The 13,650-nt window shown below is 32.9% G+C and overlaps 1 protein-coding gene across 1 annotated transcript in view; it reads right to left on the bottom strand.

Moving 5' to 3' along the window:
- LOC143080694 (uncharacterized) overlaps positions 1-13,650 on the bottom strand; it is a 31,399-nt gene that overhangs the window by 14,020 nt on the left and 3,729 nt on the right. The window contains exons 4-5 of the mRNA XM_076256684.1: positions 13,217-13,333; positions 9,766-9,836 (exon numbers count right to left, since the gene is read on the bottom strand). Coding sequence (XP_076112799.1) covers positions 9,766-9,836; positions 13,217-13,333 — 188 coding nt within the window. The remainder of the gene's footprint in view (positions 1-9,765; positions 9,837-13,216; positions 13,334-13,650) is intronic.

Raw genomic sequence — 13,650 nt, 5'->3', positions numbered from 1 at the left:
CATGAGAAAATGCACGGACACGACTGGAAACACCATTTTTCAATCTTTCAAGAACCATAACTCCTGAACGGTAAAAGTCAAAATCGTCATTATTGAACTTGACCTCCATTTTGTCATCAGTAACAACATATTAAGATTTGGGAAGCTTAGGTAGAACAGTTCATGCGTAAATGCACGGACACGACTGGAAACTCCATTTTTCAATCTTTCAAGAACCATAACTCCTGAACGGTAAAAGTCAAAATAGCCATTATTGAACCTGACCTCCATTTTGTCATCAGTAACAACATATTAAAATTTGGGAAGCTTAGGTAGAACAGTTCATGCATAAATGCACGGACACGACTGGAAACTCCATTTTTCAATCTTTCAAGAACTATAACTCCTGAACGGTAAAAGTCAAAATTGCCATTATTGAACTTGACCTTCATTTAGTTGTCAGTAACAACATATTAAAATTTTAAAAGCTTTGGTTGAACGGTTCATGAGTTAATGCACGGACAACATTTGATTACCGCCCGCCTGCCCGACCGGCTGCCCGCCCGCCCGCCGTACATCCCCAAATCAATAACCGACATTTTTGTCACAAAAATCCGGTTAAAAATGTTAATTAACTTCAATTAAAGCAGGTTGAATGATTAAAATAATTTGAAAAATTAGATTAAATATACATGTTTTGAGGGGAGACAACACTGTAAACAGTCTGATTGCACCCTTAAAGGGACAAATATAAAATATAGTGATGTTTTAGCATAGAAATGTGTTAGCGAATGGAGTAAAATAATTCCGAAAAACATTGTACAGCATGTATACATTAATTTAAAAGCATCAGTTTGGTATATTTAATGCAAATATTACAGATTTGTACATAGCAACCAGATATAAGAAAACCAGACTCTGTGCGAATATTGAAGTATTTTCATTTTTTGCGACGTCATGATATTTTTATTCAATCTCTCATATATTTTGAACCAAAAGTTGCATATGAAAAGTGTAGATTTTTTCTACTTTAACCTTTACTCCTGATCAGTGTTACATAAATTTTTATTCATTATAATATATATTTGGTACTTTTTATAGTCAAAAAGGTACACATGCCATTCCTAAGAAAACACTATTTCAATATTTTCTCAACTCAGCTATAACTTAGTTCATATAACACTAGGGACAAAATATATTTAAAGTAACTTTATTCATGCTTATTTCATAGTTTTTATTCTATTTATTCAAAAGAAACCCTATTTTATGATTTATTTTCTTTGTAAAACTGATGAAAATGTGATACAGGAAATGTTTTGAATTTGCCAGTTAAACTGTTTGCCACTGGCCAATATGCCACTACTGCACGACATAAAAAAAGAGCTGTAGTTTCACTATTCATGGTCACAATCTTTAAAGTAAGACATCATTTTAATCAGTATAGTGTACAGATTCAGAAAAGCTGAGAAAATTTAATATTTCGCATACAAAGCATTGCCTTAAGGGTGCTATAAACAGTTTCGTATAAAAAACTAGGGGTTATTCCCCAACTAAAAATAGACATGGAGGGAAGTCCCTTTATATCAACATAATTGGTGAAAAAGTATCATGTTTTTAGTATTTGGTTGTAAACAAGAGGCTGTCACAACGACAGCAAACCGGATTTATTAATATTTATTTGTGTCCTGGCAATATCACAAGAACCATTACTGATGAATGGTGAAAGTGAAAATCGTCAATATCAAATTTGACCTCCATTTTGTCAATAGTATCAACATCTTAAAATTTGAAAAGCTTATAATATTAGATTGAATGGTTCATGAGTAAATGCAACAACGTGAATGGAAACGCCATTTCACAATCTTTCAAGAACCATAACTCCTGAACGGTAAAAGTCAAAATCTACATTATTGAACTTGACCTCTAATTTGCCATCAGTAACAACATATAAAAATTTCAAAAGCTTTGGTTGAATGGTTCATGAGAAAATGCACGGACACGACTGGAAACACCATTTTTCAATCTTTCAAGAACCATAACTCCTGAACGGTAAAAGTCAAAATCGTCATTATTGAACTTGACCTCCATTTTGTCATCAGTAACAACATATTAAGATTTGGGAAGCTTAGGTAGAACAGTTCATGCGTAAATGCACGGACACGACTGGAAACTCCATTTTTCAATCTTTCAAGAACCATAACTCCTGAACGGTAAAAGTCAAAATAGCCATTATTGAACCTGACCTCCATTTTGTCATCAGTAACAACATATTAAAATTTGGGAAGCTTAGGTAGAACAGTTCATGCATAAATGCACGGACACGACTGGAAACTCCATTTTTCAATCTTTCAAGAACTATAACTCCTGAACGGTAAAAGTCAAAATTGCCATTATTGAACTTGACCTTCATTTAGTTGTCAGTAACAACATATTAAAATTTTAAAAGCTTTGGTTGAACGGTTCATGAGTTAATGCACGGACAACATTTGATTACCGCCCGCCTGCCCGACCGGCTGCCCGCCCGCCCGCCGTACATCCCCAAATCAATAACCGACATTTTTGTCACAAAAATCCGGTTAAAAATGTTAATTAACTTCAATTAAAGCAGGTTGAATGATTAAAATAATTTGAAAAATTAGATTAAATATACATGTTTTGAGGGGAGACAACACTGTAAACAGTCTGATTGCACCCTTAAAGGGACAAATATAAAATATAGTGATGTTTTAGCATAGAAATGTGTTAGCGAATGGAGTAAAATAATTCCGAAAAACATTGTACAGCATGTATACATTAATTTAAAAGCATCAGTTTGGTATATTTAATGCAAATATTACAGATTTGTACATAGCAACCAGATATAAGAAAACCAGACTCTGTGCGAATATTGAAGTATTTTCATTTTTTGCGACGTCATGATATTTTTATTCAATCTCTCATATATTTTGAACCAAAAGTTGCATATGAAAAGTGTAGATTTTTTCTACTTTAACCTTTACTCCTGATCAGTGTTACATAAATTTTTATTCATTATAATATATATTTGGTACTTTTTATAGTCAAAAAGGTACACATGCCATTCCTAAGAAAACACTATTTCAATATTTTCTCAACTCAGCTATAACTTAGTTCATATAACACTAGGGACAAAATATATTTAAAGTAACTTTATTCATGCTTATTTCATAGTTTTTATTCTATTTATTCAAAAGAAACCCTATTTTATGATTTATTTTCTTTGTAAAACTGATGAAAATGTGATACAGGAAATGTTTTGAATTTGCCAGTTAAACTGTTTGCCACTGGCCAATATGCCACTACTGCACGACATAAAAAAAGAGCTGTAGTTTCACTATTCATGGTCACAATCTTTAAAGTAAGACATCATTTTAATCAGTATAGTGTACAGATTCAGAAAAGCTGAGAAAATTTAATATTTCGCATACAAAGCATTGCCTTAAGGGTGCTATAAACAGTTTCGTATAAAAAACTAGGGGTTATTCCCCAACTAAAAATAGACATGGAGGGAAGTCCCTTTATATCAACATAATTGGTGAAAAAGTATCATGTTTTTAGTATTTGGTTGTAAACAAGAGGCTGTCACAACGACAGCAAACCGGATTTATTAATATTTATTTGTGTCCTGGCAATATCACAAGAACCATTACTGATGAATGGTGAAAGTGAAAATCGTCAATATCAAATTTGACCTCCATTTTGTCAATAGTATCAACATCTTAAAATTTGAAAAGCTTATAATATTAGATTGAATGGTTCATGAGTAAATGCAACAACGTGAATGGAAACGCCATTTCACAATCTTTCAAGAACCATAACTCCTGAACGGTAAAAGTCAAAATCTACATTATTGAACTTGACCTCTAATTTGCCATCAGTAACAACATATAAAAATTTCAAAAGCTTTGGTTGAATGGTTCATGAGAAAATGCACGGACACGACTGGAAACACCATTTTTCAATCTTTCAAGAACCATAACTCCTGAACGGTAAAAGTCAAAATCGTCATTATTGAACTTGACCTCCATTTTGTCATCAGTAACAACATATTAAGATTTGGGAAGCTTAGGTAGAACAGTTCATGCGTAAATGCACGGACACGACTGGAAACTCCATTTTTCAATCTTTCAAGAACCATAACTCCTGAACGGTAAAAGTCAAAATAGCCATTATTGAACCTGACCTCCATTTTGTCATCAGTAACAACATATTAAAATTTGGGAAGCTTAGGTAGAACAGTTCATGCATAAATGCACGGACACGACTGGAAACTCCATTTTTCAATCTTTCAAGAACTATAACTCCTGAACGGTAAAAGTCAAAATTGCCATTATTGAACTTGACCTTCATTTAGTTGTCAGTAACAACATATTAAAATTTTAAAAGCTTTGGTTGAACGGTTCATGAGTTAATGCACGGACAACATTTGATTACCGCCCGCCTGCCCGACCGGCTGCCCGCCCGCCCGCCGTACATCCCCAAATCAATAACCGACATTTTTGTCACAAAAATCCGGTTAAAAATGTTAATTAACTTCAATTAAAGCAGGTTGAATGATTAAAATAATTTGAAAAATTAGATTAAATATACATGTTTTGAGGGGAGACAACACTGTAAACAGTCTGATTGCACCCTTAAAGGGACAAATATAAAATATAGTGATGTTTTAGCATAGAAATGTGTTAGCGAATGGAGTAAAATAATTCCGAAAAACATTGTACAGCATGTATACATTAATTTAAAAGCATCAGTTTGGTATATTTAATGCAAATATTACAGATTTGTACATAGCAACCAGATATAAGAAAACCAGACTCTGTGCGAATATTGAAGTATTTTCATTTTTTGCGACGTCATGATATTTTTATTCAATCTCTCATATATTTTGAACCAAAAGTTGCATATGAAAAGTGTAGATTTTTTCTACTTTAACCTTTACTCCTGATCAGTGTTACATAAATTTTTATTCATTATAATATATATTTGGTACTTTTTATAGTCAAAAAGGTACACATGCCATTCCTAAGAAAACACTATTTCAATATTTTCTCAACTCAGCTATAACTTAGTTCATATAACACTAGGGACAAAATATATTTAAAGTAACTTTATTCATGCTTATTTCATAGTTTTTATTCTATTTATTCAAAAGAAACCCTATTTTATGATTTATTTTCTTTGTAAAACTGATGAAAATGTGATACAGGAAATGTTTTGAATTTGCCAGTTAAACTGTTTGCCACTGGCCAATATGCCACTACTGCACGACATAAAAAAAGAGCTGTAGTTTCACTATTCATGGTCACAATCTTTAAAGTAAGACATCATTTTAATCAGTATAGTGTACAGATTCAGAAAAGCTGAGAAAATTTAATATTTCGCATACAAAGCATTGCCTTAAGGGTGCTATAAACAGTTTCGTATAAAAAACTAGGGGTTATTCCCCAACTAAAAATAGACATGGAGGGAAGTCCCTTTATATCAACATAATTGGTGAAAAAGTATCATGTTTTTAGTATTTGGTTGTAAACAAGAGGCTGTCACAACGACAGCAAACCGGATTTATTAATATTTATTTGTGTCCTGGCAATATCACAAGAACCATTACTGATGAATGGTGAAAGTGAAAATCGTCAATATCAAATTTGACCTCCATTTTGTCAATAGTATCAACATCTTAAAATTTGAAAAGCTTATAATATTAGATTGAATGGTTCATGAGTAAATGCAACAACGTGAATGGAAACGCCATTTCACAATCTTTCAAGAACCATAACTCCTGAACGGTAAAAGTCAAAATCTACATTATTGAACTTGACCTCTAATTTGCCATCAGTAACAACATATAAAAATTTCAAAAGCTTTGGTTGAATGGTTCATGAGAAAATGCACGGACACGACTGGAAACACCATTTTTCAATCTTTCAAGAACCATAACTCCTGAACGGTAAAAGTCAAAATCGTCATTATTGAACTTGACCTCCATTTTGTCATCAGTAACAACATATTAAGATTTGGGAAGCTTAGGTAGAACAGTTCATGCGTAAATGCACGGACACGACTGGAAACTCCATTTTTCAATCTTTCAAGAACCATAACTCCTGAACGGTAAAAGTCAAAATAGCCATTATTGAACCTGACCTCCATTTTGTCATCAGTAACAACATATTAAAATTTGGGAAGCTTAGGTAGAACAGTTCATGCATAAATGCACGGACACGACTGGAAACTCCATTTTTCAATCTTTCAAGAACTATAACTCCTGAACGGTAAAAGTCAAAATTGCCATTATTGAACTTGACCTTCATTTAGTTGTCAGTAACAACATATTAAAATTTTAAAAGCTTTGGTTGAACGGTTCATGAGTTAATGCACGGACAACATTTGATTACCGCCCGCCTGCCCGACCGGCTGCCCGCCCGCCCGCCGTACATCCCCAAATCAATAACCGACATTTTTGTCACAAAAATCCGGTTAAAAATGTTAATTAACTTCAATTAAAGCAGGTTGAATGATTAAAATAATTTGAAAAATTAGATTAAATATACATGTTTTGAGGGGAGACAACACTGTAAACAGTCTGATTGCACCCTTAAAGGGACAAATATAAAATATAGTGATGTTTTAGCATAGAAATGTGTTAGCGAATGGAGTAAAATAATTCCGAAAAACATTGTACAGCATGTATACATTAATTTAAAAGCATCAGTTTGGTATATTTAATGCAAATATTACAGATTTGTACATAGCAACCAGATATAAGAAAACCAGACTCTGTGCGAATATTGAAGTATTTTCATTTTTTGCGACGTCATGATATTTTTATTCAATCTCTCATATATTTTGAACCAAAAGTTGCATATGAAAAGTGTAGATTTTTTCTACTTTAACCTTTACTCCTGATCAGTGTTACATAAATTTTTATTCATTATAATATATATTTGGTACTTTTTATAGTCAAAAAGGTACACATGCCATTCCTAAGAAAACACTATTTCAATATTTTCTCAACTCAGCTATAACTTAGTTCATATAACACTAGGGACAAAATATATTTAAAGTAACTTTATTCATGCTTATTTCATAGTTTTTATTCTATTTATTCAAAAGAAACCCTATTTTATGATTTATTTTCTTTGTAAAACTGATGAAAATGTGATACAGGAAATGTTTTGAATTTGCCAGTTAAACTGTTTGCCACTGGCCAATATGCCACTACTGCACGACATAAAAAAAGAGCTGTAGTTTCACTATTCATGGTCACAATCTTTAAAGTAAGACATCATTTTAATCAGTATAGTGTACAGATTCAGAAAAGCTGAGAAAATTTAATATTTCGCATACAAAGCATTGCCTTAAGGGTGCTATAAACAGTTTCGTATAAAAAACTAGGGGTTATTCCCCAACTAAAAATAGACATGGAGGGAAGTCCCTTTATATCAACATAATTGGTGAAAAAGTATCATGTTTTTAGTATTTGGTTGTAAACAAGAGGCTGTCACAACGACAGCAAACCGGATTTATTAATATTTATTTGTGTCCTGGCAATATCACAAGAACCATTACTGATGAATGGTGAAAGTGAAAATCGTCAATATCAAATTTGACCTCCATTTTGTCAATAGTATCAACATCTTAAAATTTGAAAAGCTTATAATATTAGATTGAATGGTTCATGAGTAAATGCAACAACGTGAATGGAAACGCCATTTCACAATCTTTCAAGAACCATAACTCCTGAACGGTAAAAGTCAAAATCTACATTATTGAACTTGACCTCTAATTTGCCATCAGTAACAACATATAAAAATTTCAAAAGCTTTGGTTGAATGGTTCATGAGAAAATGCACGGACACGACTGGAAACACCATTTTTCAATCTTTCAAGAACCATAACTCCTGAACGGTAAAAGTCAAAATCGTCATTATTGAACTTGACCTCCATTTTGTCATCAGTAACAACATATTAAGATTTGGGAAGCTTAGGTAGAACAGTTCATGCGTAAATGCACGGACACGACTGGAAACTCCATTTTTCAATCTTTCAAGAACCATAACTCCTGAACGGTAAAAGTCAAAATAGCCATTATTGAACCTGACCTCCATTTTGTCATCAGTAACAACATATTAAAATTTGGGAAGCTTAGGTAGAACAGTTCATGCATAAATGCACGGACACGACTGGAAACTCCATTTTTCAATCTTTCAAGAACTATAACTCCTGAACGGTAAAAGTCAAAATTGCCATTATTGAACTTGACCTTCATTTAGTTGTCAGTAACAACATATTAAAATTTTAAAAGCTTTGGTTGAACGGTTCATGAGTTAATGCACGGACAACATTTGATTACCGCCCGCCTGCCCGACCGGCTGCCCGCCCGCCCGCCGTACATCCCCAAATCAATAACCGACATTTTTGTCACAAAAATCCGGTTAAAAATGTTAATTAACTTCAATTAAAGCAGGTTGAATGATTAAAATAATTTGAAAAATTAGATTAAATATACATGTTTTGAGGGGAGACAACACTGTTTTTTTTTTGCAGTGAAAATTGAAAACTTATTTGCAGCCACTGTAGCTCTTTTCGGAGCAGGCGAACGTACCCTGAAGCATGAATTTTTTGAAAGACCAGGTAAAAAATCTATGAAATTCATACAATTTTGATTATGAAAAATGTGCAGGTATCATGTCTTCAGGGGTGTGCACATGACCTGATTTCAGGTTTTTTAAGCTTAAATTAGGCAATGTTTTTCCCAGTTTCTCTGGATAAAACTTTTTTACACTATTAAAAGTACACTTTATTTTTATTTCATTATAAACTAGAGAACATTCTGATTCCAGTGATATCTAGTTTTATACAAGTATCTTTATTAATCAGTCCATCACTAAGGGTCACTTATACATGGTCCCTCAAAATATGACGTCATAGAAAAAAACTGTTGATTGCACCCTAAGTAAAACAATTTCTCGCGTGATCGTCCTTCACAACAACACAAAATGTGAAAAAAATTTGAAGGAGTTAAACCCCTGGACCAAAAAAAAATTTGACAATCAAAAGGAAGGTCGGAAATTGACAAAAGGAAACGTAAATATAAAAAAATCCTTGGAAAAAAGATCGCTAATGGTTAAATTATATAGTCGATCGCAATGTAATGCATTGTATAGCATGTGAACGATTGCAGTGACAGACCATGTTAAGAAATGTACTTTTGTAACGGGATCTTCAAATTTTAAGTTCGATTCTGTTCTTGTTCATGAACGATCAGAACAGCCCAAAAAATATTAAGGAATAAAAGAGAGGAAATCACTTTCTGTCTAACATATATGTAAAATAAAGCATGAAAATAAAAGTAAACATCTATCATTTTTATAATTTAGTGTTTGTCATATTAATATAATTTTTACAGGACCAGTAAATTTAGAGCCAGACCAGTAGATTTTCAGTTCACTGGTCCGGCTGGCCAGGACACAAAAAAGCTTAAATTGGACCCCTGTTTAACCAGAAAGGGTACCTGTTGGTAGATTCTGACTTTTACAACAATAGCATACTGTGGATTCATTATAATTTGTTGGACACCAATTTTCTTTGATTTTGTGGATATGTAGGTGAACCACGAAATTAAATGTACAAAGAATAACTAAACTTGTATAGACTTGTAAGCAGACTTCGGTAAAACCCCGAAATTAAATATCCCCGAACATGTAAGTTTTCCTAATTCAGGAAAATTGATACCCACGAAAATCAATCTATCCACAGTTTTAAACTTACTTTTTATCAAGGGTTCATCATAATTGTGCTTAAGAATTTTTATTGCTGCCTCTACTTTACACTTCCATGTCCTGCAAGAGAAATTTGTGGAATTATAACTAGAGGCTCTAAAGAGCCTGAGTCGCTCACCTTGGTATATGTGCGTATTAAACAAAGGACACAGATGGATTTATCACAAAATTGTGTTTTGGTGTTGGTAATGTGTTTGTAGATCTTACTTTATTGAACAATCTTGCTGTTTACAATTATCTCTATCTATAATGAACTTGGTCCAGTAGTTACAGTGGAAAATATTTTGTAAATATTTACAAAAATTTATAAAATTTATGAAAATTTTTAACTAGAGGCTCTAAAGAGCCTGTGTTGCTCACCTTGGTCTATGTGCATATAAAAGATTCATGACAAAATTGTGTTTAAGTGTTGGTAATGTGTTTGTAGATCTTTCTTTATTGAACAATCTTGCTGCTTACAATTATCTTTATCGATAATGAAATTGGCCCAGAAGTGACAATGGAAAATATTTTGTAAAAATTTACAAAATTTATGAAAATTGTTAAAAATTGACTATAAAGGACAATAACTCTGTAAGGGGTCAATTGACCACTTTGATCAAGTTGACTTATTTGTAGCTCTTACTTTGCTGTACATTATTGTTTTTTATAGTTTATCTCTATCTATAATAATATTCAAGATAATTACAATCAAAAGCTGCAAAATTTTCCTAAAATTACTAATTCAGGGTCAGTAGCCCAACAACAAGTTGCCCGATTGGTCTAAAAATTTCAGGGCAGATAAATATTGACCTAACGAACAAGTTTCTTCCCAACAGATTTTCTCTAAATGCTTTGGTTTCAGAGATATTAGCCAAAAACTGCATTTTACCCTACATACTATTTTTAGCCATGGCGGCCATCTTGATTTACGGGCGTGGTCACCAGACACATTATTTAAACTAGATACCCTAATGATGATTCTGGACAAGTTCAGTTAAATTTGTCTTAGTAGCTTCAGAGGAGAAGATTTTTGTAAAAGATCACAAAAATTTACAAAAAAATGTTGACTTATTTGTAAATCTTACTTTGCTGAACATTATTGCTGTTCACAGTTTATCTCTATCTATAATTATATTCAAGATAATAACCAAAAGCAGCAAAATTTCATTAAAATTACCAATTCAGGGGCAGCAACCCAACAACCGGTTGTCCGATTCATCTGAAAATTTCAGGGCAGATAGATCTTCACTTGATAAACAATTTCACATCGTCAGAGTTATAGGCAAAAATCTACATTTTACCCCTATGTTCTCTTTTTAGCCATGGTGGCCATCTTGGTTGGTTGGCCGGGTCATGCACACATTTTTTAAACTAGATACCCTAATAATGATTGTGGCCAAGTTTGGTTAGATTTGGCCCAGTAGTTTCAGAAGAGAAGATTTTTGTAAAAGTTAATGACGACGGACGACGCTGGACGCCGGTCGCAAGTGATAAGAAAAGCTCACTTGGCCCTGTGGGCCAGGTGAGCTAAAAACAAGAATGTGTCCATAGTTCATGGATGCCACACTCGCATTATTATTTTCTATGTTTTGTAGAAATTGGGGTCAAAACTCTAATTTGACAGTTAAAAAGATCGTATCAATGTGAACATGTGTACTAAGTTTCAAGTTGATTGGACTTAAACTTCATCAAAACCTACCTTCACCAAAAACTTTGACCAAAATCTTTAACCTGAAGCAGGACAGACAGACTGACAGAAGAACAGACAAACTAACAGACACACAGACCAAAAAACATAATGCTCATAAATACGGCATGAAAACACAGTTTATATTGTTCTTTATAAAAGCACAAAAATGTTGTCATTCACCTCAAAAGCTTACCAAATCTTTCAACAGACTTATTCACAAGGGATTTATGTATGATACGGTTGTTAAGTTATTTAAAGATGGCTTTATTTTGGAAATAATATTGATTCACTCATTGGATCTTTACACTAGAAATAAACACAATTATTCTAAAACCCTGGTATGATATAAGTTAAGTCTCCTGTTATTCTCAGAAAATATTCATGAACCTTTTATTATCTAACAAATATAAGTATATACAAGAGGCTGTCACAACGACAGCAAACCGGATTTATTAACATTTATTTGTGTCCTGGCAATATCACAAGAACCATTACTGATGAATGTGAAAGTTAAAATCGTCAATATCAAATTTGACCTCCATTTTGTCATCAGTATCAACATATTAAAATTTGAAAAGCTTAGATTGAATGGTTCATGAGTAAATGCAACAACGTGAATGGAAACGCCATTTTACGATCTTTCAAGAACCATAACTCCTGAACGGTAAAAGTCAAAATCGTCATTATTGAACTTGACCTCTATTTTGTCATCAGTAACAACATATAAAAATTTCAAAAGCTTTGGTTGAATGGTTCATGAGAAAATGCACCGACACGACTCGAAACACCATTTTTCAATCTTTCAAGAACCATAACTCCTGAACGGTAAAAATCAAAATCGCCATTATTGGACTTGACCTTCATTTAGTTGTCAGTAACAACATATTAAAATTTTAAAAGCTTTGGTTGAACGGTTCCTGAGTTAATGCACGGACATGACTGGAAACTCCATTTTTCAATCTTTCAAGAACCATAACTCCTGAACGGTAAAAGTCAAACTCGCCATTATTGAATTTGACCTTCATTTAGTTGTCAGTAACAACATATTAAAATTTTAAAAGCTTTGGTTGAACGGTTCATGAGTTAATGCACGGACACGATTGGAAATTCCATTTTTCAATCTTTCAAGAACCATAACTCCTGAACGGTAAAAGTCAAAATCACCATTATTGAACTTGACCGTCCGCCCGCCCGCCCGCCGTACATCCCCAAATCAATAACCGACATTTTTGTCACAAAAATCCGGTTAAAAATTATCTAATCTGCAGAATAACATTGAACAAAGTACCCAAAAGGATTAATGACCTGGCAATTGAAACATACCATTAGCACACATTGGTAATGGTACAAACAAACATCTTAACAAAAATACAAAATAAAGTGATGTTGTATTATTGCCATATGAGACAACTAACTATGTACAGAAACACAAAGAACCCAAATGAGGTTGACTTTTGGTTGCTGTACAACTTACAACAATGAGCAAAACCCATATGGCACAGCAAGCTATAAAAGGCACTAACATACCAAAATGTAAAACAATTCAATGAGAAAACCAATTGCCCGAATTATGTGAAAAACAAACAAAAACGAAAAATTAAGTTAAACATGATATACCGTGTGACACGGGTGCTCCGTTGCGGAGGAATTTACTTAGAGAAGAAGATATACCTTTACAAACAACAACTGACATGAATGGGCCTCTAGTTTTGTAATTTTAATTACAGTAAACAAAATCAATTACCAGTATTCAATAAAATAACTTTACCTTGAAATAGCATCTCCCTCACACTGAAGAAATATACCTAAATAGTTCTGAAGACATAAACTCAGAGATTTCTTCCTTTTTTTGTTGTGTTTCCATTGAGGTTTAGCAACAAGCCTCCTGAAAATAGATATTTTCTTTTTAAATCTAGATTTCAGTACAATTTACTCTCTTAACATTGATATTATGGCATATCTCCCTCATTCATGTTTGGTTTGGCTATACTTATGTTTTTTCCTAGATTAATGTATATCTTTAATCAGGTATTCAATGATTTTTTTTTTTATTTCTAATTTTGGTGTCTACAGATCATCATCATGAGCTTTTGATTTGTACATCTGATGCAGTAAAATCAGTACCATTAAAATTGTTATACATCAAATTGCAAAAGATAAATTTCAAACATTTTCAGAAATATGTATTCAGCAAATTAACCT

The sequence above is a fragment of the Mytilus galloprovincialis genome, chromosome 6, assembly GCF_965363235.1.
Source record: "Mytilus galloprovincialis chromosome 6, xbMytGall1.hap1.1, whole genome shotgun sequence".
NCBI lineage: Eukaryota > Metazoa > Mollusca > Bivalvia > Mytilida > Mytilidae > Mytilus > Mytilus galloprovincialis.
This window is presented reverse-complemented; position numbering and strand designations above follow the sequence as displayed.